Raw genomic sequence first — 26,263 nt, forward strand, 5'->3', positions numbered from 1 at the left:
TACTAGGAAATGTGCCTTTAGCCGTAGGCCGGACCTAACTTTCTGCCTTTTTCTCTTATTTCATATCTCAAAGCAAGAATAAATGATTCCTTTATAAAAGTCCAATTGAAGCCGTCCACAGAATTCTCTTTAAACAGAGACTACGTTAGGGCTGCTCTTCAAAGGGCATACCCCCCACCTTGGGAAAAATGGAACATTTGGTTAAATCAGCAACACCTGAGTGTCCCTGCTGATGTCAGCCTAGGGCCCCCCCAATTAGTTATTATATTCCTGCCATTAAATATTAGTGATGCTTTATTAACATAATTAAAATAATTTATTACATTCACCACACCGTGACAGTGAAGGAAGCCGCCCCCCCCCCAGGAAACATTTCTACAACCAAATAGGGCAGCGTGTGGCTCAGTGGGCTAAGCCGTATAAGCCTGTAATCACAAGGGTGCCGGTTCAAACCCAGCCTCAGCACGTCTACGGGTCCTTGAGCAAGGTTCTCAACCCCCAGCTCCCTGGGCGCCGCTACAGGTGGCTGCCCTTCGCGGACAGCTTGCTTTACAAGAGAGCAAGTTGAGGGAGGCGTAAAAAAGAATTTCCCCACAGGGATTGATAAAAGTGTCAATTATTATTATTAGGAGTGATATGTGCCAGGGTGTAATTTCTGCTGATGCCTATTCAAGTACTGAGGAATATGGATTCTCCCGTAACAAAGTTACAAAAGGCTATAATTCTCCTGTAGCTAAGGGTACAAAGGATGGAATGCAGAGGTACAAGAGAGGTCTCTGAAATTATGTGAATAAATAAAACAGATGTTGATGTTTAAGGTTCTAGTTCTAGTTTACAGAGCAGTTTTCAAGCCAGTGCAAGACAGCTCTCCGAACTAGCATCAAACATTCACGAAACTCCTAAATCTCCCAGAACCAGCATCCCAGTGCCATATGCCCGTCTCCGTTATCAGAGTCAGGGTTTTGTGGATCTGTTTCAGTCAATTCAACGTTCCCCCAACTTCCAGGGAAAGTTTGGGGGTAATTGGCAGGATTGGCACTCCAACCACTGAAAAAAGAGTTGACACGTGTGTGTTGGCTGTATCAGCACACGCCCCTGACCTCTCCCCCCCCCCCCCCCCTTACAGTCACCTGTCCCTTGTTCTGAGATTATTTGAATTTCTTGTTTTCTTTCAAACTTAGTGCTGTTATTCTTCTTATTATATATTTTTAAGGAAGCATGATAACTTTCTTTGCATTATTTAACGTCAGCATGCCCGGGGGCTCTGGGCAGCCAGTTGACGTTGGAGCCCCAGAGGTTTTTTTTTAATCCATACTATGGAGTTTTCGCTTCCTCTCCCTCATTGTATTCTGGAATTTTCCCTTCTTCCTTTTTCCCCCTGTCTTGAACAATTGTGTATCTATGTGCTAATATTGCACTGCTGCTCACTCTTGTTTAAGTGCCTTCAGGGCAGCTGTGCTGAGAAACATGCTATATAAAAATACTGTAATATGAAAATTCAATAGCTTGGACCAGCAACTGGAGGGAAACTTTTTCTCTAGAAGCTACTGCCGGCCAGAAAGGAAGGCGGGGGAAGGCAAAGTGCTGTATCAATTATGAAGTCGAGACAGGAACATGGAGCAGTTATAGCGAACTAAGCTAGTGCACCTGAATAAACATGGAGGTTGTAGAGGTTAATCATAACCCACGAGGTAGATCCGAGACACCAACAAAACAATGCGACAACGAGCCAGCAGGGGTCACCACAGCAGTGTTAACGTTATAAACAACGAATGCTTGACCCCCAAACATCTCTGTGGTCAGGATCCATTTAACATGAGCAGGAGCGAGATGTGGGCTTTAAAGATAAAAATTGTGATGGGACTGCAGTGCCAGTTGAAGGAAAGCTTCCCCACTGGTGCCCCCTGTCTGACACTAAGGGAAATGGGCTTGCAGGGTTGGCACCCCCTTAGAAAATGGCGTGTTCCCATCCAGCCTGTATCGCCAAATGGGTTGACTGGTGCGGCAGGTTTGCATTGTAGGGGTTTTCCTTTTTTTCCGGTTGATCATATCCGTTTCCCCCAGGGGGGAGGCTTCATATTCATATCAGGCTGAACCACTGTCTGTTATGTCACTCTTCCATCTCTGGCTGATACCGGTTTGACATTTTAGGGAAAGGAACCTGTTTCACCGTTAAGTCGACACACAGGGCCATGTGTGTCGGTGTCATAGCTGCTGGACAGACGCCAGACACACGGATCTCTGGGAGCTCGGAATCAGACACAGAGCGATGTCATGGACACATTTCCCTATTGCTAGAACACTGCTATCACAATGCAAAACTGTCACCGGTGCTTTGCATGCGCCGATATGCAAGTCTGTTACTAGAGGCACCATATCTGTCCGACATGTCCCAGAATTCCTATGGCCTTTGTTCTGGCTTTCATTTGACTTTCATGGGACTTTCTGCCGCTGATATAATTTATACCTGAGGGCCTCTAGTCCTCTAGCCCTGCAGGTCTGGGTTTGTGGCCCTGCTAACCAACAGTTTCTCTCCGGTTGAATGCTTCCACTGTACTGCTCCAGAGTGTTTTGGTTTCAGTTTTGCATAACAGCATAACCCTCGTGGCTGCTCTCTATTAAAGCCACGTGATTGTATTACATGGTGCTGTTGTTAAACATCAATCAATCAATCTGCCAATCAAATTTCACATAGTGCATTTGCAGCAAGTCTGTCTCAAAATGCTTTACAGGAATTCAAAGGATTTTTGTTTAAAGGACAGAGAATTTTTATTTGCCATTGTGCTGGTGGGTTACATAAGTACAACAAAATTTACTAGCAGGATCCATAAAAATGAAACTTACAGGCATTCATACATTCACAGGTCTACATATTTACACACCCACATACACACACGCAAACACACACACATATATAGTAGTCTGGACACGCCTGCCTTTACTGCATTTTTCTCTGTTTTATCTATGTTACTCAACTTATAGTAAAAGGCATCGCAGCAATGAAGTAATACATATCACATATTGCAAAAACCAAGAGAAGTGTCCAACATGTCAACATTTTCTGAAGTTTCAAGCACTTCAAAATAACCCCCTTTTGCAGTACCTTATGTGCATAAAGTCAAATGATTTTCAGGTGTGTCCATATGTGTGTGTTGCACTACTCAGTTATCAAAAAAGAATTAATAAATAAACATTATGGCTTATATATGAGAATGAGTCCCCCATGTCCACCTGACCCTCCGATCTCCTCCCTAGTTAGAGGCTAGTTCTTTGGGTCCGATTGTTGATCTGTTCATGACTCATTACAGTGTTCTTCAAACAGTACATGTTTGCTGAGTTCTCATATTTACCACACTCAGTTGGGCATTAATTCTGGGTCTCTGTTTTCCTCTTCTAATGTAAAAATAATAAACGTTTTTGGTATAAACACTGGGGCAAACTTTCTGGACCTGAAATGTCCACCTCTGCAGATCATAAGACAAAGCCATGGTCTCGGTACAACTCGCCTTTTTCCATCATAAAAGGAGTGTGTTCTCACAATGGGTATGAGAGTGGGCGTGTCCTTGGATATTTGCTAAGTGCTAAAGCAATGCATGCATTTATGGAAAATTAAGTTTTGTGTACATATTCTTAGCCAACTGAGCACCATTTAGCTCTGAGGCTCCTGATGTAAATATGATAATATTGTGAAATAGGAAAGGTTCCAGGATCCCAGTTCACAAAACAATAACAGAAAAACAAGAACTCCATGTGCACCTTCTATTGTGTAGAAGCCAGGAACTCCATGAAGCTTCTTCTGCACTGAACATCCCATAATTATTGCCCAGAGCTACTAATTCGGCCAGCATGGTACATAATTGACAGCTGTAAGGTCCACAGACCACCTCAGTATTATTAACTAATGATACCACAACCTTAGCTGCAGAGAGTATCTCAGTGGTATCTAATAATGAGGTTAAAATCTTAACTCCTGAGAGTATCTGAGTAGTATCTAATGAGTTGGCTAAGGCTTTAGCTATAGAGAGTCTAAAATAAAATGTGTGTGGGGTGTGGGGGGTGTTGTCAGAATTTGTTGACCTGGGGGAAGTCTCCCTTGGTATGTCATTTTGGCACTCGGGGGTGGGGCGGGGACTTCAAGCCCATATTTTTACTACCTGGATGTGTGCCTGCTTACAATTGAATTAATAGCAGACTATCAAGGTTTGTGAATAGAATATTGCTGTAAATCCAGTTGTGGCTCCTTTAGTGTGTTCACAGAATGCAATACCATCAAACGTCACAGATTGAACTTCCCAACTGCATATTGATCTCATCATCCAAGTTCCATGCAGAATTAACCCTTAGAAACCCAGCAAGACAAAACTGTAGCCAAAACACACTCTGACACCTCCCAGGCGATATCTGTCCTACATGAATCAATGTGGGTCATCTGATCTTCTCCATTTCGTTTCAAGGGCATCGCCTAGCCTAAGTCATCCACCCCCCAAGCCTGTGTTGCCATCCTACAAGAGAGACCTACCAGGATCACACTACATCCTTTAACATATTACTTTCCATTAGACTATGATTTTAAAAATACATTTCTTACATTTATTTTAGTTATGTGTCTTATTTAAAATGTATTGCTTAATTTTATTTTAAATGTACACCTTTTATTAAAGCCATATCTTTTGTTGAAAACGAAAACCTTGGCCTAATCAAATCTTTTCTTGTGCTATGTCTCCCTCTATTGATGAAAATGTGCATTTCACGTCATTTTGAATATGCATGTACACGGCAAAAAAAGAATCGTGTTCCCGACGATAAAAACGTTGCTATAGACAGGTAGGTGGTTAGCTGTCCAGTCACAATTACGTTCTGTTATTGCTGTAGTCTGAACACTGGTCCTTGGTATGGACGTAAAAAATAATCACTTGTGGTTCCTAAGTCTTTAAAGAACTCACTAGATATTAAAACTGAGCAAAAGAAGGCCACAGGATTCCAGACAGAGGGCGCCATTGTGACGCAAATGGGAAAAGATAGGAGAATTTAACACGAGGTTCAGAAGGAACAGCGCTGGGCATGTAACCTCAAGCAGAAAACTCAAGCCCAGAAACAGATACCTGAGTAAGTGTTACTGGAACTACGACTGACATGCAGAGTCTAGCAGGAAGATTTAAGTAACCATGCCGGGATGGGGGCCAGAGAGCGGCTGTATTGGTTTTGTGAATGTGCAGGACCCAGGGAAGAGGTGCATTGGGGGAGTAACAAAGTCAAGGATGACTCCGGGCTTTCTGGAGAAGATGTAAGCACTCATTTAGGGGGGAAGATGCTTTGAAACCTGCGATAAGTGCCGGTCAAAGCCCTGGCGACAAGCCTGTGTCGCCTAATGGGTTGACCGGCCCTGACTACAGTGGATTGTCCAAGTAGTGATACTGTCTGCCTTGTGTTTCGAACCCGTGTTCCTCCCCTAATCGCAGAATAACGCCAATAACTGTCAGAAATGCTGTCTCTAAGGAATATACAGAACAATAACGGTTGTAGAAATGGTGACTAGGCCTGAAAGTCGCTGAATTCAGAGTAAAGTTTGCGTTTTCATTGTCTATCGCAATGACCGCAATAAATTAACAGTGCTTTGTCCTGCTATCGAAATGAAATAAATTTACATAAAACACAATGAAACCGACACAACGCTCCTATTGAAATTACAGGTCAGCGATATAATTTAAGCGTTGCCTATTTCAAACTGGACTGATTATTGCTTAATTAAAATATATAAACGAAGGCAGAGATGGTGTGGACCGACTCCCTCGCGGATAATGGCCATGGTTGCCCTGTGTATTGATCCGTGTTACTGTGTTTAATTTGTGGTTTTCCTGTTAATGTACGTTTTACTTCAGTGAAAGCTAGTCTTGTTATTTGTGATATATGATGCTATTTTTTCCACATTTACTGGTACAGAAAAACAATTACTCCAGCAAAAACCGGAGTGAAAAATGATAGAATCAGGTTCAGACAGAAACTGACACTCCCACCGCTCAGGCAGTTCATCTTCATAATTCAAAGCGTGAAAGATATTGTTTCCCATAACTCTGCACCCGAATGATTAAAAAAGCAATGCATTTTTCCATTCCGTATCTTAAGTTCTGAATTTGCAGTCTATAAAATAACCTTTTTCCGCTTTTCACGATGGAGGCAAACTGAGAACTGTAAAGGCGTCATACTGCCTCGTAAGCTGTGAATAAATTAAAGGCAAAAGGACTTTATTAAATCATTTATTGAAATATAGATCATCTGAATGTACATATTGAATAACAAAACAAAAGGATACATCTGTAATTGAGAAGCTGTCTATAATTACAAGCATTGTACCTTCTGTAAAGATCAACGGTCACTCTTTCCAATGTTCCCGTCCCTGTCACGCCGTTGAAAGGAAAACTTTCTACGCAAGTCCAAACCTTGTCTCTCGCCAAAGAAGGAAAGTTTTTAAAAAGTGCAAGTTTCTTAGTGCCCGTAGAGTACATCACAGTCGTCAATGGCACAATAGAGGCAGTGACATAGCTAAAGGTAAATAGGGCAGTATACGCAAATATACTCATCGATGTATGACATCGCGTTGTACTTAACTAGTCTTTTTTTCCAGCAGGTAAAACACATTTCTGTACATATCTAGCACTGCCCATTCCAGACTGGTAGATTACTTGGCTTTGTAGGAGTTTTGGATGTTCCTTATATCCACATCTGGGAAAAACATTGTTAGTTTCCACAAATCTGTTGCTAGACTGTTTCACAAAGGCATTTAACACCTGGAATGCTTTCAGGACTGTTATCAATCCAGACGGCTTCCCTCATTGCCTGGATCCAGGCAGAAGGTTCTTTGGTGGTCCTGTATGCTTGACGTCTTCTGGGAAAAGGAAATGAATGCCTGGGATCCAATGGCAACAGGGTAAATGTTCATCCTTCGAACTGGATCAGCGACAAGTCCGTTATTGATTGTCTAGAGCTAATGACTCTAATTGTCTATCGGCATTGTGGTTCAGTTGACGTAGTTGCATATTTTGGCATCCATAGAGGTTCAAGCACAAGTCTTTAGACTGAGTTTCAAAACGACAGTCACGTACAATTAGGTATCTTAAACAGAAACATGAATGGTCTCATTGAGATGGAAATTTGTGGTTGGGTTCCTACATGTAACAGTATTTTTAAAGTCTGTAATAAAAGTTTGTTTAACAAGTAGATTAAATGCTTTTGTGTATAATATTTGGTTTAAATGTGTTTTATATAAAGGCAAATTCTGGAATGTTTGTCATATGGACCTGAAATGAAGTTATTTCTATTGTGTTTATTATTATTATTATTATTATTATTATTATTATTATTATTATCATCATCAATGGATATTTTTGCCTTAAAAAGTACCTTTAGGTGAAAATCGTTTGTTTACTTCTAATCAGGACAAGGCAGTTACCATTATAATAACATCAACGACATAAAAGCTTTTACAATATAGCCACATCTTTCACCCAAATAATGCTCACTCCACAGAAGTATTAACAAATGTTACATTTTCATAGGTATGATAAAGATCAAAAGTAAAAAAATAAATCTGCCTGCTGCGCTTAATTGGCTGCTGACATATAATCTCACACACGCGAACACAATGTAGTGAAACTTTGTGCTTTTAATATTGCATCACGGTTTCTTCAGTCAGCTAGCTTTTGGAAGAGCAGTGGATGTTGTGTGGACTAAGGGAAGGATGTCACAAATTGCCCTTTCCATGGTTTAGCCATCTTTAGAGATGTTTCTTCTTACCAAGACAGTGGAATTGTTTGTATGATGCTTTTGGGTTTAGTGGTTCTCAATCAGTTCAGTCATTGCTTCCAGGAACTGTCAGTCTTTGGGGGTTCAGCGTGATTTTGGTTCTCTGTTCCTTGCCTCCGATTCCTCTGTCGCTTATATCGCTGGATTTAAAATGCCCACAGAATAGATGCTGTACATTTAAGATGTCCTCTTCATCCTTATGTGCTCAATGCCCCAAAACGAACAGGACATCACAATGTGCCAGAGGAGATGATCCAATCATGCAGAGCGTGACTTGGCAGGGGTCAAAGTTCATCCGCAGTCCATGACTCGTCACCATTGAAGAGGCGCCCATGATTTCTGTTCCTGGGGCACCTGGAGAACAGGCCTTGGGTCACAGAGAAAAGTGGTTTATGCTCTGCACTGGGTCTTAGACTCTCAGCAGCCGGCCTGTCCTGGAGAAGGGGAATGGAGGGGGTTTTGGGTGTAGCTCTGTGGAGTTTACAGAAAGCTGTCCTCTGTCATGTCTCCTGAATCTAGGCACAGCTCCAGCATCTCAGAATCTTCCAGCATCTCAGCCTCCCTCCTGCCGAAGGCAGAGCTGCTGGAGCCGGTCTCAATGGCGCTCTCCTCCGACGTCTGGGAACTAGAGAAGGAACAAGAGAGGGATTGGGATCAGAACCTGCTTGAAGCAGTACTTTTGGGACAGCAGTGCAGGTAGTGTGGCTGTGGCCACTCAAAACGTGGCATTTGTAGACTTAAGAGCAAAGACATTACTATTACGAGGAACAGCTTAGAGGTGGCATTTAGAGGAAGAGGGTGTCAGTATGGGTTGTGGCAGTAAGTGGGTTAGTTTCACCGCTGGTGCCCCCTGTCTGAGACAAAATGAAGCTGGCTTGCTAAGTCGGCCCCCCCTCAAAAGATGGCACCCCCCAAGCCTTGACTAATACCTTGTAAACTGTTCATAAATGTACCCATTTCACTACACTGCTTGTATTTCTGTTTGTTGCAATATATCTCCCTCCTGATCTGGTGGAATATCACTGCTGTATGCATGCACCACATTCACATCCGCATTCACATCCGCATTCACATCTGCAATCGCATCTGCAGCCAAACGTAGTGTGAACTCAAGCTGTCACACGTACGACCCTCTCCAGTCCGAAAGCACACAAAAGCGCACGCGGAAAAGAGAAGCATGAACTAGGCTTCATGGGCCGATCAGGACAGGGTTAGGGTGCCGTGGTGCTTATGGCAGCGGTCACTCTACGCACCTGTGACGGTTCCTCTTGCTGTACTCGTCATCAGACATGGGGTCCAGGTCGGGCAGGGGGATGATGTATCCGCTGTCGGAGCTGAGTCGCTGCTCGCCGAAGCCACTTTCCCGCTCCTTCAGCTTGCCCTGGTTCTTGTAGGGCATCCCCACGTAGGCGTCCAGACCGTCCACCTGCACACGCGTCACCGCCGGGTGGTCGCTCCGCAGGAACTCGTGGTGGACGCGCTCATAGCACTGCGCACCAAACGACAGGCTCTCAGCATCGCCGTGGCGACTTGATGAGAGTCGCAGCTGCTTGCCATTACAGGGCGTGTGTAAATCCAGGGTGCGTTTCCCAGGGAAACCACACCAAATACCGAGCGGTGTTATAGTAAAAGCTAATTACTCCACTCCCCCGAATCATAAAAGGCCCAAAGGTCTTATCGATGTGGCGGCATGCAGTCCGCCCGCCATGTGCTGCTGATGATGCAGGGCTTCCTGTAGTAATTACGAACATCGGCTCGCCTCCTAAAGAACATCCCATCATTAACACAGCTGCTTGCCAGCCTCGTCACATGAGCCATGTACCGAATAGGCCTTGTAGCAGTGGCTCTCAAACTATGGGTCGTGACTTCCTGGGGGGTCGCCAAGTCATGGGAGGGGCCATGGCATGATATTCTGGATATGTGAGGCTTAAAAATAAAAAAGTTTTAGAACCACTGTGCTATGGGGTCCCTACACACCTGGTCTACTTCTGCAAGCAAGTCTGGGAATTCTGTCCTCTTAGCCTGACCCTCCAATAATACAGAGGTTGTAAGAAGCAAGTAGGAGGTGAGTGTCAGACAGGAAGTGACAGTAACAGACTGGAAGTAAAGCTAAAAGAATAGGTAGGTGTTACGGAGAGGAGCTGAGCTCATCAAAGGGCTTTGAGGCGACAGATGGGGTCCTGTTTGGCTGTAGAGCTGGATTTGAGAGAGACCCACCTTTTTGTACTCGGAAGGCAGCAAAGAGGCGACGGTTTCACTGAGGCTGAAGAAGGAGGGTCTCTTCTTGGGTTCACTGTTCCAGCACTTCATCATCATCTCATACCTGTAGTCATAGAGGTAGGGGTTACATATTACATATAGTGCAGTGCAGTATGTGCTGTTGTACTCTTATGCACTGTGCTGTAATGTAATGTGGTTTACTGTAATGATGTGTAGTACAGTAGGCCTTCTAGATGTGTGTAATGGGGTGTAAAGAGAGCTGCATTATAGGATAAGTATGGACATACACGTCACTAGTGGCATGCTCAGGTTTGGCCATCCTATAGCCGCTTTTGATCTTGTTGTAGAAGGTTGAGTCCACTACCATACCAGGATAGGGGGTCCCACCTGGAAAAAAAAACAGAAAAAATGTTAATTCAGGCCTGCTGTTATACTGTATATTGGACAGTGTAGCTCTGTGTGAAACACTGAGAGAACACAGGGTGTCTGTCTGACATACCCAGAGAGAAGATCTCCCACAGCAGGATGCCGTAGGACCAGACGTCGCTCATTGTGGTGTACAGGTTGTCAAAGATGCTCTCGGGGGCCATCCACTTCACAGGCAAGAAGGTCTGCGGAGCATTGGGGAGATTCGCAGGTCAAAGACATGGATCAGTGTGAGAGCTGAAGCTCTTAGTGTGCAAGGATTCATGATTGACTTTTATGTTTCCACCCATCTTTAAGCTCTACCTCAACCCAAACCATCAGTTTTATTCTTTTTGATGGTATTCCACTTGCTACGAGATCTCCCCGCACGCACATTGTGGTCATGTGACCTGTGCCTTGCTGAAAAGTGCCCTCCTATACTCACACTGCCTTTGGAAACGTAGTTGTTGTCGTGCATTATGTCCCTGGCCAGGCCGAAGTCGCAGATCTTCACGATCTTGCCTTGGGAAAGCAGGACGTTTCTTGCAGCTAAATCTCGATGCACACACTGCAAGCAGAAGCACTTGATTTACTAACAACATTTCATGATAGCAAATGTCAAGAAACAAGCTACAATCTCCTTGCTGAGACCTTAAAATTCCTTCTGGAAAAAATCAGAGAAACAGGGTAACAGGTCTGCCGCAAGAATGAGCCGCGCTGCTCTGTGGCACCGTGTAATTTAAGCCTCAGTCCTATTTACAGGCCTCTCTTCTGCCTGTCCAGACTTCTCCAGTGCTGATTATTGCCTAACCCCTGATTTAACAGCCATGTGACCCCAGACTTGGACGCCTGGGCTGTCATTTTCTCAGATGGGAGGAACCTATTGCCATCATCTTTGTGGGCACCGGGGCAGCCCAGGACTGAGAGACAGCACAGCAGTTAAAGCCCTCAGCTCGGGGCCTGCGAGGGTACTGCTATTTGACCATAAACAAGGCCGTCTCCCTCCCTTTACATAATGCCAGTCCTCCCCTGCACTTGCTGTCCCACCCTTACCTCCCCTAGCAATAACTGGCTGTGTATCTGGTCCTTAACCCCGCACCTACTGTCTGTCTGGCCAGGCAACTTCATCAGGCTTCTAATGCATCTTGTTGCCTGTGTCATTACATTACACTCAATCTAACATGGAGTCACCACTGCTTTGCGTACTGGCCAATTCACCTACACTCTCGTCCCGATAAAATAACAGGGGCCTCCCTGCATTGGAGTCATTTTACATATTTAGCAGATGATTTTTCTCCAAAGAAACATAAGTTTTTTGATGAAGCTGGGTCAGCGACCGTGTTCACAGTATTCTGGCCCACGAGCCACATACAACCTTCAGAAAAGACTCCTGAATGGAACACAGGCACAAACTCGGGTCCTTTAGCATGACAACAATAACCTCCAACCAGTCAAGCCCTCCAGCTTTTTAGCCGAGAGCCCCTGGTCGCCAGCGGACTCACGTTCTTGGAGGCCAGGAACTCCATCCCCCGTGCCGCCTGGTATGTGAAACTCAGCAGGTCCATAGTGCTCAGGCCGTCGTCGGAGTCGTCAGACAGCAGGCTGTTTGCTTCCCTCTCTGCGGGGTCAGCGAAACACAAGATGTTTAGCTCACGTGACTCATATCTGGAGCAGAAAACGTCAAACCAGCGGACCTCAGTATATATATAGAGGACTGACCATTCTGCCTTTCTTAGTGAAGGCTCTGTGGATAGCCAATGCAACATGTGTGCTGCAATTACCCAGTGTGTAATTATAGGACAGGATCAGGGCCACAGCACTGGAGGGGGAGGGGGGATGTCATCCGTACCGCTCAGAGATTTGTCCTTATGAGAAGGCGGGTGGTCATAGTTGGATCCGTAGACGTCAGAGTACTTTGAAGCGTCGCTCATTTCCAGCATAGGGACGTACTGGGTATTATGGGCTTGCATCATGTCCATGTAGTCCCCTTTGCTTTCGAAGGACAGGATGACGTAGCTGTACAAGGGCACGAAGATGGGTGCTGTGTTAGACGCAATGCTGAGTATTAAAATGAATAGCATTGTGTTTATTCCTGAAGGCTTTGAGGACCAGTATGAATAGGGATAGTTACTGTGTAGAACAGTGCAGTGTTAAGAACCTCAGTGGAATAAGTCGAGCCCAAAAAGCAGACCTGCCACTCACCTCCTGCTATTCTCATCAGCCGGGTTGATGCCAAAGATGTCCAGTTCTTTCTTGGACTTGTCGATGTGCTGGCTAATGAAGCTGTCTCTGTTTTTGTGGAGGTAGTTGACCAAATCACCATAGAAGCAGTACTCTGTGATAATGTAGATTGGTCCTGAGAGAGCAAGGGCAGAGGTGGCTGATCAGACCTGGGCTTATGGTCGTCAGTGAGCTGTAAAATGTGCTCCACTAGAAAGAACTGCAGGAGCCCCTTCTCTACAAGGTCAGTGCCACAACCCAGGCTACATACCCGACTTGGTACAGGCCCCCAGTAGGTTGACAATGTTCAGATGAGGCCCCAGATGAGTCATGATCTTCAGTTCAGACATGAGGGCCTGTTTCTCACTGGACCTTGCTGTGGCTGAGAGAGGAATATGAGCAGTTTGGTCAAACATTATTACTCTGCCGACTTTCAGCTACAATCCAAAGTCCCTGCCAGGTAATGACTTACGCTTCAGCATCTTGACGGCCACCTTCATCACGGGCTGTGAGCGGCTGAGGCCGTACGCCATCCCCTCAACCACCTTCCCAAAAGCTCCAGAGCCCAGAACACGGCCTGCAGGGAAGGAGGACATGGACAAATCATGCTGTGTTCCTCAGAAGCACGCAAGTGGAGTTCCAGGAATGACCAAAGCTGTGGGTCTGGGGGAGTAGAACTGATTGCTATTCTTCAAGGTGGCGATTGTAGTATCGCTGTGAGAGTTAATTTCAGTAACCCATATTTAAACTGATGTTTAGAAATCAATTTTTTATTTTGTTCACGTTTGGTACTGCTAATATATTTGACCAGTTGCACACAGGCAGATTTTGTTAAGGGACTGACAAGCACGAGTTTGGCACGGTGCTACCATGAATGAGTAAGCGTGTGCTGAGACTGCCGTAACTAATGCTAACTATAGCTAACTAAACGCTAGTGTGTGAAAAGTAAACTTTCACTGAATACCTCTATTCCCTGAACACTAAGAACAAACTGAACTATATACACCTTTTTTAAAATACTCCCTCAGGTTTCATTTCACCCTATGTCTTGCTCTTTCTTTGGCTGTAGCTTGTTGCAGCACTCATCGCCTGTCGCTCTCATTGGCTGTAGCTTGTTGCCGCACTCATCGGCAGTTGCTTTCATTGGCTGTAGCTCATCGCCGCACTCATTACCAGTCGCAACACTTTTCACGCTACAGGATTTGGAGTTTCCGACAGTTCCAAATATTTAGCCTGCTGGATATCTGACAGGCATTTGTGAAGCATCGACGACTCTAAAATTAGCTGGAGTTAGCATGTTGAATCTGTTTCGACTTTGGAATGACAGAGCTGACAGACAGTCTTATCAACTACTCTCTCTGTCATTGGTGTAATTTATTGGGAAGCCAAAATGTGCCCAAACTGCTGATTTAAGTGATGTGGGAGGATCTTTGAGCTCTCTAGCACTAGCTGTAACCAACTCAAAGCCACAATTAGCATAATGTTTTCCATGCTGTACATCTACTTGTGAATTTAGGTTTCACCCGGGTCAAAAAATGTTTTAATTTGTTTCATTCAGCATTCCAAAATGAAAATGCTGTAACTGAGAAGCACAATACAAATGTGTACCATCATAGCCCTTGTCTTTACTTTAAATGTTGACCTGAAATGTGTTTTTGGCAACATATGTTTTAAAATTGCGATGACATATCAAATCAGCCAACAAATATCGATATTATATTATTTCGAATGGTCACTGCAGATTCCCACCCCTATTTTATACATGTAGCATGAAAATTATGCGATAGGATTTCTATAAGAACCAGCCAATGATCTGACAAAATGTAGACATGCATCCAATGAACAGTGTGTGTTGGAAGCCAACCAATGTAGGGACAGCCAATGATCTGACTAGATGTGCAGAAGTCAGGCATATATCTCAAGGCTCACCCAAAACAAGTCCATCACGGGGAAACTCCCATCTGGAGTCATATGGAAGCTGCATGGGATCCACATAGATGTATTCGTGTCCATCTGGACTAATTGATTCAATGACACGCCACCTAATCTCATACCGGGGTTTCTGAAAGGAAGCACACCCCATGTCCATTAGTCAGTGGAACTTCAATATCACACTTCCAGCAAGTTGTTAACTTTTGGACCTAAATCCCATTGTTGACACTGAACAATAGGAACTGCTAAGAACACTGGAAGTGTGAAATGTGTAAGCATAGCCAGTGTAAGCGTAGACAGTGTAAGCGTAGACAGTGTAAGCGTAGACAGTGTAAGCGTAGACAGTGTAAGCATAGCCAGTGTAAGCGTAGACAGTGTAAGCATAGCCAGTGTAAGCGTAGACAGTGTAAGCATAGACAGTGTAAGAATAGACAGTGTAAGCGTAGACAGTTTAACTACAGGTAAAATGTACAATGGATGTAGTGGTAATTGTTACATGCAATTGTCATTTTTGGCTGCAGGTAAACTGAACAAGCCTTTATAAGTAGAATTAATGAATGATATTCAATACCTGCTTCCAGATAATGACCAGGACAATGAGAGAGATGATGACAATGACCAACAGAACCAGGACAGCAGCTGCAACCGTGAGCTCAGACTGTAGGGCTACACAGGAAAAACATCAAAAATGTTTTGAATTAATCAGGAACTTAGGACATTTTTTGGGTAAGTGGTTCTCTATGAGAAACTCTCCTTTGGCGATTTCACAGTGCAAAAGTATAAAGCATTACTTAGCCTAATATAATCTATCAAAAAAAAAGTTGTGGCAGGTATCATTGAAAATAAGGGGACATTAATAACGATGCTCACCATTTGAGACGAGTTTCACTTCCCGGCTAGCCACCGCTAGCTCGTTCCTTGCCAGGCACCTAAGAGCCAGAGAGTTCTCCAGTTTGGCAAAGATCACCTGACTCTCCAGCTGGTTGTCCTGGTTTACGTGAGTCTCCAAGGTGATATCGGTGGAGTTGACAACCAGGGAGGTCCACTGAGATGAATCATTAGAGCATCTAGTGGACAAACAGAAGGATAACATCACAGTTTACGCTGCTGCCTTCACTTAGACAGCCCCCCCCTTGTTTATGAGGTGGCTGATCTGCTGGGTCCTATGGAAACGCATGTGGCGTAGCATGTGTTACATGTGAGAGGAAACGTACAGTTTGATGTTCTTGCAGACAAACCACTCCACTTCTGGCACAGGCTGCCCTCCTGCAATGCACACCACAGACTGTCCCGTGGCAGAGCTGTGGTGCAGGTCCATCAGCTGCACAATTTTTGGTGGCACTATGCAGGAGACAGAGATGGTTGGTCATGATTAGCTGTCAAGTGGAACTGTCATGGTTACCTCTGCTTGCTTACAAACAAGGGAAAATTCACAACCCTGAAAAGACCCTTCTTTACCTTAACCTAACTGTCACATGATTTAACCATAATTAAAGGCTGCACTGCATTTACCTTTCACCTTCAACGTGAAACTGAAGCTCTGGGTCAGGTTCCCATTTCTAACTTGGATGGTGTAGTTTCCACTGTCCTCTTCCTTTGCTCGGATCAGAACCAAGGTACCTTGGTACCTGGGAAACAGATGTTGCTTGAATACATCCGCAGTTTCTCAAAATCATGTCAACATTAGTTGTCCCTGTTCAGCATTTTTCATTCTAGAATTGCAACAACTGGATAGTCTGGAGTCAAGGTGTTTGGTTTAACTGGGTCATCGGGTTTCTTTAGGTGTACGAACTATGAGCTATGTCAGTACTGTTTGGGGTGTCATGCTTGTGGTTACCTGGTTTCGTTGACGCGCCGAAGGTTGCTGGTCATCTCAGCGTTGACGTCGTTCAGCACCTTGCCGTCCTTCAGCCAGGTGACCCTGGCAGTGGGGAAGCTATCAATGATAACCATAAATTCCTTCACCTCGTCTAGATCGGCAGACTGCACGGCAGTGAAGGTGGGCTCCAGAGATATGAAATCCCTTTCTGTGGAAGGAGAAAATGCTCAGAGAGGCAGGGCTCCAAGTCATGGAGAAGCCTTTTATTCATTCACAATTTAAGCATACCATAGACTGTGATTTCCACCTTCTTGGTCCGAGTAATTGTGGTCATGATGTCAGTGATGGAGCACTCGTAGAGGCCACTGTCCTTGGTGGTGGCCTGGGAGATGGTCAGCGTATAATTGATCTCCTGGGATGCCTTGCTCTCCCTCACTGTCTTCACTCCCCTTGAGCCCTGCACCAAAAAATCACCCAGCATGCATCACTTCACACGGCCCAGATGTCATGTCTTTGTGCAGTGGCTTGGACTTAACGGAAATCACACGAACATTGCTAGCATTACTCCTAGTGATGCCACCTTGATTTTGGGGAGGTTAAATGTGCCTCCTCTGGTTCCTAGAGGTGATACCATAACCTGGGCTGTATCAACAGGCAACTGTGACAGGTACGTGCTTAACTACAGAATACAGTTAAATCACTGGTCTTCAGTGCTCTCCCCCTGACACAATTCAATGTGAGAAGCCCTCACCATCTTCCCAGGGTACTTCCAGAGGTCCTCCAGCATCTCGCTGCCACGTGCTATACAGCTCACCACCAGCTTCTGCCCCACCAGCAGAGCTGTGTGTTCCACGCGAAGCTCCACCTGGAGGTCATCGTTAGCTGCAAGAGAGTGGGAAGGAGGCATTAAGTATCACACACGGCAAAAATGCTCTATTGCCTTAATTACGACATCATCGCCGGTGATTACTTGTCCATCCATGGATGATGTACTCCTCACTGTAGTGCTCCTCGTCGTTGACCAGGGCCTTGCAGACGTAGGTGCCGGAGCTGAATAAGCCCACCATGCCCCGCTTGCTGTCATAGGTGGCCGGCACCTCCTTCTGTGTGTCCACATTCAGCAGCGTCACATTGGTCCTGGGGTCTGACACTCGGCACTGGATTTCCATGTCATCCATACTGGCCAGGACGTGCTTGCTGTAGGGGTCCAGAGATGGGACGAAGGGCATGTCGGGGTCTATGGGAGAAAGAGAGGGAAAGTTGAGGTTGTACCGGAGTTCCAATCACTTACAAAGGGACTGAGTAGCTATATCAGGTCTTGATACTGTTGTTGTGTTTATGTAAAGCTACTTATGAAGGGCACTAGAGCAAATATATCCATAATACGCAATGGGATCGCCCAATGCTGGTCACAGTATGCGACACAGAAACCTTGGTACTGTACCTGGAACATAGATGTAGATGCCAGTCAAGTCTTGCTCGGTGTGGTTGCTGTCCACATGATGGCAGGAGTAATAGCCGGTGTACTCCACAGTTGCATTAATCACAGTGAGCGTGGTCACAAAAAGGCCACTGTTATCCTCCTCTGTGTCCTCCAGGAAGTCTCCTGGGAAGATGGGCAAGTCCCAGAGCACCTCCCGCTCACCCTTGCACTTGAGGGTGAATTCCTGGTGGAGAGGGACGACCATCTCCGTCTGCTGGGGCCAGATCTCGGGCAGTGCCAGCAGCAGGGGCTGCGGATCGGCGCCTGAAACATAAAAACAGATTCTTTGGGTTTTTTTTATTGCATTGAATTTTATCCAGATTTAAATTTTAGTGAGGTTTTACACAAATATTTGGGACTGAGCTTTCCAACAGTCCCCACACACTTGAGCAGAGTCTTGCGAAGCTGGTTATCCAACAGTATCCAGAGCTTTGCAAACCCTTTCATTTTTGCGTTAGCTGTTAACCAAAACTCCCTGCCTCTTGAGTTTCTGGGATCCCAATGGGAAGAGAACCAACAGTCTTGTCCAAAATGGCAGGTGTGGTTCTCTAAGCCAAGCCACTGTAATGTGCTTGGGTTGATACCATGTTGTTGTGGGCATAAATTGAGATCTAGATGATACAGACTTAGCACTATGCATTATGAATGCTTATGTCTTTGCCTATGCAGTCTAAAAGCTAGCTCGCTCAGGATGAACATATATTGTGTACATGAAGGTGGCTTCCATTAGCTTATTAGCTCTTGTCTAGTGTCACACTCATGTGCATATTCTGTCAGTATGTGGAGGGCATGTGCAGGGCCGGCTTGTCTTTCAGGCGACATAGGCGACCGCCTAGGGCACCATTTGATTCTGGGATGCAAAAGAGCGAGTGAAGAAAAAATCAGAAGAAACCCCTCTGAATGAATTGGGTGATGTTATTTATTTGCACTAGTTTTAATATCTCACTATTTTTTTGTGAAAAAAATGTTTTGGTGCATGGATTATTCCTGCTGGCCAGCACATATGGCTAAGCTGCAGGGCAGCAGGGAGGGGGCGACGTGGGTCTCACCTCTCACTCTCAGCTGGAAGGAGTAACGCACTGCCTTGCCATCGAGCGGCACCTTCTCATGGGAGACCACAATCGTGTAGTTCCCACCGTCGCCCTCCTGGGTGCGGGAGAGCGTCAGTCTGCTCAGGTACCTGTGAAGTGGGGGAGGGGGGGAGCAAGAGGTCACCCACAAACGCCAGAAATTTGTTGATGTCCGGAGAAAACATCTGAGAGTCACCCTGATCTAGTCTATTTACATCACCTCTCGCTCTCTCAGTACCCTGCCTCCAGTGACTGGATCACATGACTAAAGTGTCACCTGACCAAGTACTAACCTGCCCAAATACTCACCTGCCCATATAGAAACATGTATAGCAAGCATAGGCGGTTTGACACCTCATTTAAAAATAATTATTCTTAAACTATAAAAAGTTTTTTGTCAACAGGAAACAATACAAAAATACAAAAGAAGCTGATCCTTACCTGTTAGCAGTGATTGCGTTAAATTTGATGAAGATATTATGTTGGCTCTCATCAATGGCCACATTGTCCTTCAGCCATTGGACTTTGGGGGCAGGGTACGCATCAATGAAGACGCTGAACACACTCTCTTCCAGACTGGTCGAAAATTCCAGCGGCGCGATGTTGTGGTCCAGTCTGATGAACGTGGTACCCGCTGGCGAAAAAGTAGAGCCTTTGGGTGAAATGGGCTGTGAGAGGCGGAGCTCTCTATGAAGGTCCAGGAACGCAACCTACGTAAGACCGTGACAGACACCCTCTGGACTCTGGTCATGCCGGTCAGAGTATCGGTGACGGCGCAGTCATAAAACCCGGTGTCCTGCTCAGATGCTGCACGGATGCTTAGGGTGTAGTGCATGGTCCCAGCAACAGCCTGCCTGCTCTCTTCAGCACCAGTGATCTGGAGGAAGACGACAGGCAAGAGCAGGTAAGGACAGGTACACTGTCAGAAAAAGGAGAGTACCAGTTTGTACCTTGCCTTGTCACTTGGCCTGTACCCTCAAAGGCCTGCCAATTGTACCCTATAGCTGTACGTAATTGTACCTTTGAAGGTACAGAAATGGACTATGAGGAACATTTTTGTACCTTGGGGGCACATCCATGTTGTTTGTACCTTGGGGATGTTCCTCAGAGTCTGTAACTTAAATTCAACTATAAGGTACATTTACCTACAGCTGGAGTAAAATCGGCAGACTTTGAAGGTACAGCCATGGGCGTCGACAGGTCCATTCACTCGGGGTTATAGCCCTGAGTATTTTAGCCCAGATGTCGTTTCTTTAGCCCCAGTTAAACTTCACTTAGCCCCTGATCTTTTTGATAGCTAAAAACTCCCCAGGTACAGCCCGAGTGACACATAAAGGTACTAATTGGTACTCTTTCTTTCCTGACATTGTGGGGCATCTAGGAAGGTGACTTTACAGGCAGAAAGAGCTGCTGAACTATATCTGGTCATCAAATTCCCTGTCTACCTTTAAGGAACATGTCAAGATCCATCTGTTCCAAGAAAACCTCAAGCAGCCTGGTACTACTCCACGCTCCCTGAATGCTTTTAATGTCGCTTTTTGATGATTTGAATAGTGGTCTTGTGTTCTTGCTTTGTTGTAAGATGATGTCTAGCTCCTCCTCCAATACTGCTTTCACTGGAAGCTCAGCATAGCTGTTTTCACGCGAAGTCAGCTCCTTGACAGGACTTATGTTTTCCGAGTCCTTTCCTCTGTGATGCTCTGGACCCTGGACCCTATCAGCGCTGCAGCGTAGCCACACAGCAAAGAACCGGCCGGGAGCCCTTGCCTGCTTGCTGGGGTGCAGCCACGTCTGCTGGTACGAGTCCCCAGCGGGGCCTTCACAGGTGAGGCTGAAGGGCTCGCCCACCCGCACGGCTGGCTGACTGGCGTGCAGCTTCAACTGGAAATCATCTGGGAGGGGGGAGGTATGAGGTTACACACGGGGGGGGGGGGGGGGGGGGGGGCAGCAGTAAGCCAGCAGACTCCAGATATGTGCCGTGGCATTTCCGCTTTCATTTCCCGGAGTGTTGTGGAAACGCCCCTCCCACCAGACAAGACCAGTCCAATGAAGGACAGTTATTCTCCCACTACTGCCCTCCTCCCTCATGTAATATGAGATGTGAACTCATTCATCCCTGAAGACCCCTCCCACCCCAACATATACTTAGAGGCACACTGATGTAGGACAATGACTGTACTACATGCTCTTTGACCCAGAGTATATCAGTGCTCACTCCATACAATACTGTACTTTGTATCTTCTCCTGTGTCCACATGTAAGTGAGACCAGAAACTTCTGCTCCAACATTCATTACAACAGCAACACCTGGAAGATCAGGTAATGTGCTTTCTGTCCCACATCACATGGAAAAAAAAACGGAACCCTCTACAAGTGGCCTACTAAGTGGTTCATTATCAAAGTGTGTACATTTTCTCAATTCTACAGAAATATTTATGTTAGGCTACCACGTAAAATGTCTGTAATGTTAAAATAGTTATTTCAACACTTCTCGACCGATAACTTCATTAACCGCACGTTGGCACAAACGATTCCCTGGGACGGGTTTGCCTCGCCGTTATCTGATTAGCCCGCTCCTATCCAATCCAAATCTTTAATCCCGTACGCAAATGTTTTTTTTTCTAAAGCAATTAAGCACTTTGCTTAAGGGTTCAGCTGTCTATCCTGCTGCGTATATGTACAAGCGCCGCCTGTAGATACTGCAATAAACGCGCCGTCGGGCTTTTCTGTTTACCGTCTTTTCCTCGATCGGCCTTGACCGTGTAGATGGCGCTGCTCCGAGTCTTGCCGTTCACGGTGGTTTCACACAAGTAGGAGCCTTCGGGGAAAGTCCCCAGGAAGCCGATCTTGTTGAAATATGGTGCGGGCACCTCCGTCCGGGAATGGACACTTCTGAGCACGACGTGCCAGTCCGGGTTTGTAACGCGACAAGGGATGTCGGTCAAAAGGTCCGTTTCCCCTGAGACATTTTCGGGAGCGAATGGAATCTCTGGGTCTATAAAATAATATATACAATTACTCTATGCATCAAAATTTGTATTGAGTTACACACCTTGTGGGGTACATAAACTTAAATTTTGCATGGGGAACATGTATATTTATTTACCAGGTACAAATATGTATATTTCAGCCTGCTTATCTTCCTCTGCACCCTGCCAATCGTCGTACTCGCACACTAGGGCTTCAGTGTTGGCGGCGGACGCGTCTTTAATCATCAGCACGGCGGTTCGGGGGTCTTCCCGTTTAACCACGGCATTGTCCGACAGCGGGGGCACCCAGCTGACGGCCCTCGTCCCGGAACAGGTCAAATTGATGCTGGCGTGACGTTTAACAACAAGCTCGTGCAGGTCGGGATGGATGAGTGGAGGTGAAGACTCGCTCTTAATGGCCCGGGGACCTGCATCGGATGACAATGTCAAATTAACGGTGTTTATATAAATGGTATTCAGGATGATTTGCTAAACGAAATGTTTTACATACTTTCCCATTTGTTCCCAGTTAATCAATTATAAATGACTATAATAAATAATGAAATAAACGCAAATAAAGCATTGTTACGTTACCTAAGAGGATCCCGATGAAACAGACTCCAAATGAAAGGATGGCCCACGCGACACCCATGGCCCCAGGCGTCAATGTAAGCTGGGGCGACAAAACGAAATCGTCAAATTCATCTTAACAATATTTGGACCAGATTTTAATTATTTACTCTTAAGAGAAGCAAGCACGCAATTTATTGGAAACATCCCCACACGTAGCATGAATTTCAAAATTTTCAATCTATCTGAACATCGATTTCATAACTACGTTTTTAAGCAAGACCCAAAATTAGTCAGCAACTACAAGAATCTGTCATGAAAGGTTTGCCGAGCCAAATGCCTGTGTGTCCCTTAGCGGCGCCACAAAAATGTTGGAAGTTACTGAATTTCACTTTGCCAACGCAACAAGATAGGAAAAATAAGGAGGGTGTTCTTCCCATGGTAGCCGCAAGAGGGCGCAGCAGTACAAGTTTTCGCGAGTGACAATAGCCTATATTCAGACATTGGATATTTTTAATTGCTTCAGTGCACATTCGACTAGAATGAGATGCATATGCTGGAATCACAGCTCATATTGGTTGAATCTCTGAATGAATGAATTTCCTAATGTGCCTTTTGGGTAATTTTACGCACCAAGAAAACGTTAAATTAATTTTCAAGCAAGAAAACTAAAGTCATCAAAAGTTTTTTGTTGTTTCACAATACAACCCATTTCTCGAGGGTAAATTTTAGTTGCCTATCTGCTTAAGCAAGATCCGTGATTATGATGATAATTGCATTAGTAAGAGAATTATTAGTCTATTTTAGTAACACACTATCTAAACTTCCGCGCCCCCCCACCCCACCCCCGAAACTTCTTGTCAAAGACCTCATCTGGTCGAATGTTTCTAATCAGTGTGGCCCGGTTCGTCAGTGGAGAAATTGCCCAAGAGACAGCGAAGGAATCTGTTTTTTATCTGTTAGGCGGAGAGTCTGATGCTCTGGACCCTGGACTCTATCAGCGCTGCAGCGTAGCCGCACGGGCACAGAACAGCACGCAGAGATGCGCAGGGACTACGCTTTCAGCAGAGTGCAATTCGAACTTATATCCAGGCGTTTTGTCCTCTATTTCTAAACCAGACATAACAATTAAACGCGTGCAAAACAGTGCATGCTCCATTTCGTGGCATTTGTATGATGCAAATGGTTTTGCAAATGCTCAGTCCTTAGCAGAAGAAAACAGGAATTTGCGATGATTTGTGTGACACTGAACGCTGTATTTATAATTTCCGTCCTCTGCCTTTACTTACTTACATAACCATAAAGAACTTATAAAAGTTAGGCCTATGCTGACGAAATCCATCCCGAAGTCCCGCCGAGTTTGCCACAATGTACACAGAATAGACCAATTATCCCAGAGAAATATTGGGGTGTCGGAACTGTAATTAAGTATCGCTCTGCTGAGGTGGCTTAAGCACAAGAGCTGCTTGGAAATTCAACCTACGAACGCCTTAATTTTACAAACTTCTGATATTTTTCAACCACTTAGAGAGGATGATCTTCTTGTTTAACCACGCCAATCGCCCAGTTTTACAATAGCTGTCCATTTTTTAGCAGCCAGACAAGAAGATTGCCCGTATCCTCTATTCGGGCGTTTCTATGCCGATTCTCACAGTACCGAAGCGGTGCCGTGAAATGAAGCGTAGTTGAGAAGTTTATTCCAACCGACGGCCTTCCACATATTTTTTGACGGCTAAAACCAATCCCACACACGAAGAATTAATTTCCATTGAAATACACCAAATAGAAAACCAGGCGAATGATAGCTCGTATGGGTGAAACCAGTGTTTCCCAGCGACACAATTTAAATTCTTAGGAACGACGTAACCAAATAATTCTTAAAACTGGAAAAAAAAACTAACACCGATAAGAGGTACAAAACGATTTTCCCCAACCTCAATTCCCTTCGGGAGAAAGGTCTCCCTTGAATCTTAGCTTTAGAGTGCAGTAAGATCCCTTAAAAAAACACGTTCCAGTGAAAACGCAAAGTGATTATATTCCATGCGAAAATGTGAGATCCCATATGCATGAATGCAAATAGCTTTGCACTCGTTTTCAAACGCTTTCCCATTAACCTCTTTAGCCCCATCCTGGGTGAAGCCCCGCGGTGTCCGGGTGACATCTCCCGCTGCGAAGTCGAAATCAGCCTCTTTCATCCAGACCCATCAGCGTACCTCAGACAAGCGTCTGGAGGTGAAGCCATTTGTCGTGTGAAAACAGACAATATCCCAGTAAAATGATCAACTCCGTCGCAAAAATTAAGAAGCTTAAAGGAATCCACGTCCTTGTGAACTTAAAAAAATCCAGAAAAAAAGTCACATCTGTATTTGGAATGCTGACCAAACTTCTATATGTTGAATGAACAAGCGAAAGACGCGTAGACGTATATAAACAGAAACCAATTCCATATAACTACATTTCATTTTAATTAGATCCCACTTTCCGTGAATTTATCTTATAATCCCACAAAAAAACCATCCGAAATGTTGAAATTTGCGAAATACCACCTACATTGCGAGAGGGGGGTGTCGGTTTAAATTATCTGTAAAAGAAGCCAATACAATACCTTTTTAAAATTCCGTTTGGGTGTTTTTCTTAATTAAGGTAACCCCTGGATGAATGTTAAAAAATCATCTACGCTCCGGTGCCAGTCCTTGGATCCCAGTAACAGATGCGTCGGATAAAATCCTGCGCGTAGAGCATGAGGCTCCGGCGCTCCTCTGCCAGCTTCCGCCGCTGCGCTCAGAATGCGCTCCAAGCACAGCGACCCGTAATTGATTCAATGTAACAGTCCATCCTCCCCTAAAAGTAATCATCTGCCTTAGAGTAAATAGGGATCAGGAAATGAACCCCCCTTTCCCTCATCGAAAGTTTTCAAAATAAGAGTCCTCGGCTTAGCCTTCGAGGCACATGAGGAAGCGGAGAGGTAAAAAAAAAAAAAAAAAAAACATATGTTTCGCAGAGTAAGCTTTTTCTTCCCCTGGTGCTGCTTTTGTGAAAAAGGCGAACTATCCACTAGAGAAACATCGTTTCGTTAGGAAGTGCCAGAACGATGGCAGCCCAAGTTATACCCAGGTCATTGGATGCTTTAAAGGCATTTGATGTATTATACTATTTGGTAAAATTGCAAAAATGTAACATTTTAAAAGTTTGCATATATATTTTCTACTATGTCCGCTAGTTGTTAATAGCAACTATCTAACCTTTTGCCTTCATTTGCGCAGCTTTATACAAATAGGAGGATGAAATTTGATTATTTGCAGCAGACCCTATATAATTTAAACTATTATGTGTGATGTTAACTAAATGTTTAGGGTGTCTGTGAATAGTTTACGCAGTACAGATGCCTTCCGAAATGTTTTTTTTTTTTTTTTGCCATAAGAGTCCAAATTGCGTCTCGTGCCTATTCCGTTGACTATACCATGGACGAAAACAGGGGGCACTGTAACACCACAATAAATGTGCAACTGTCCTCGTCAAAAAGGTAAACGTTTAAACTTTGAATTGTATTTTTCACGGTTCCATGACGATTTCGGTGTTTTCGTGTCAGTGGTTTGAGCCTCCCCAGATCGAGAAATGGTGGTTTCCCATTTTTACTTAGGACAAGAATGGGACCACGAAAGTGCATTATTTAATGAGAATATGCGCGCGAATAGGTACGCGAATGCTGTGTCGGGCGCGCTGGGCTCTGCCCGCGGCTATCGCATAAGGCATCTACCCACCAATGAGCTCCAGC

General features: G+C 45.0%; 1 protein-coding gene across 1 annotated transcript; it reads right to left on the reverse strand.

Annotated features, from left to right (window-relative positions):
- Nucleotides 1-6,238: 6,238 nt before the first annotated feature.
- On the reverse strand, nt 6,239-25,347 carry pdgfra (platelet-derived growth factor receptor, alpha polypeptide). Its single transcript, XM_072712463.1, has 29 exons — nt 25,094-25,347; nt 22,513-22,591; nt 22,056-22,346; nt 21,684-21,944; nt 20,717-20,841; nt 19,664-19,826; nt 19,391-19,583; nt 18,929-19,059; nt 17,841-18,143; nt 17,367-17,633; nt 17,148-17,278; nt 16,685-16,853; nt 16,415-16,604; nt 16,090-16,205; nt 15,792-15,918; nt 15,448-15,644; nt 15,149-15,243; nt 14,575-14,707; nt 13,118-13,222; nt 12,917-13,027; nt 12,628-12,781; nt 12,275-12,441; nt 11,928-12,043; nt 10,871-10,993; nt 10,520-10,631; nt 10,308-10,407; nt 10,018-10,123; nt 9,054-9,289; nt 6,239-8,425 (listed from the first exon to the last, which is right to left on the reverse strand). Exons 2-29 carry the CDS (start codon nt 22,568-22,570, stop codon nt 8,281-8,283), a joined length of 4,425 nt encoding a protein of 1,474 aa, XP_072568564.1. The 5' UTR covers nt 22,571-22,591; nt 25,094-25,347; the 3' UTR covers nt 6,239-8,280.
- Nucleotides 25,348-26,263: the final 916 nt, after the last annotated feature.

The sequence above is a fragment of the Paramormyrops kingsleyae genome, chromosome 1, assembly GCF_048594095.1.
Source record: "Paramormyrops kingsleyae isolate MSU_618 chromosome 1, PKINGS_0.4, whole genome shotgun sequence".
Lineage (NCBI taxonomy): Eukaryota > Metazoa > Chordata > Actinopteri > Osteoglossiformes > Mormyridae > Paramormyrops > Paramormyrops kingsleyae.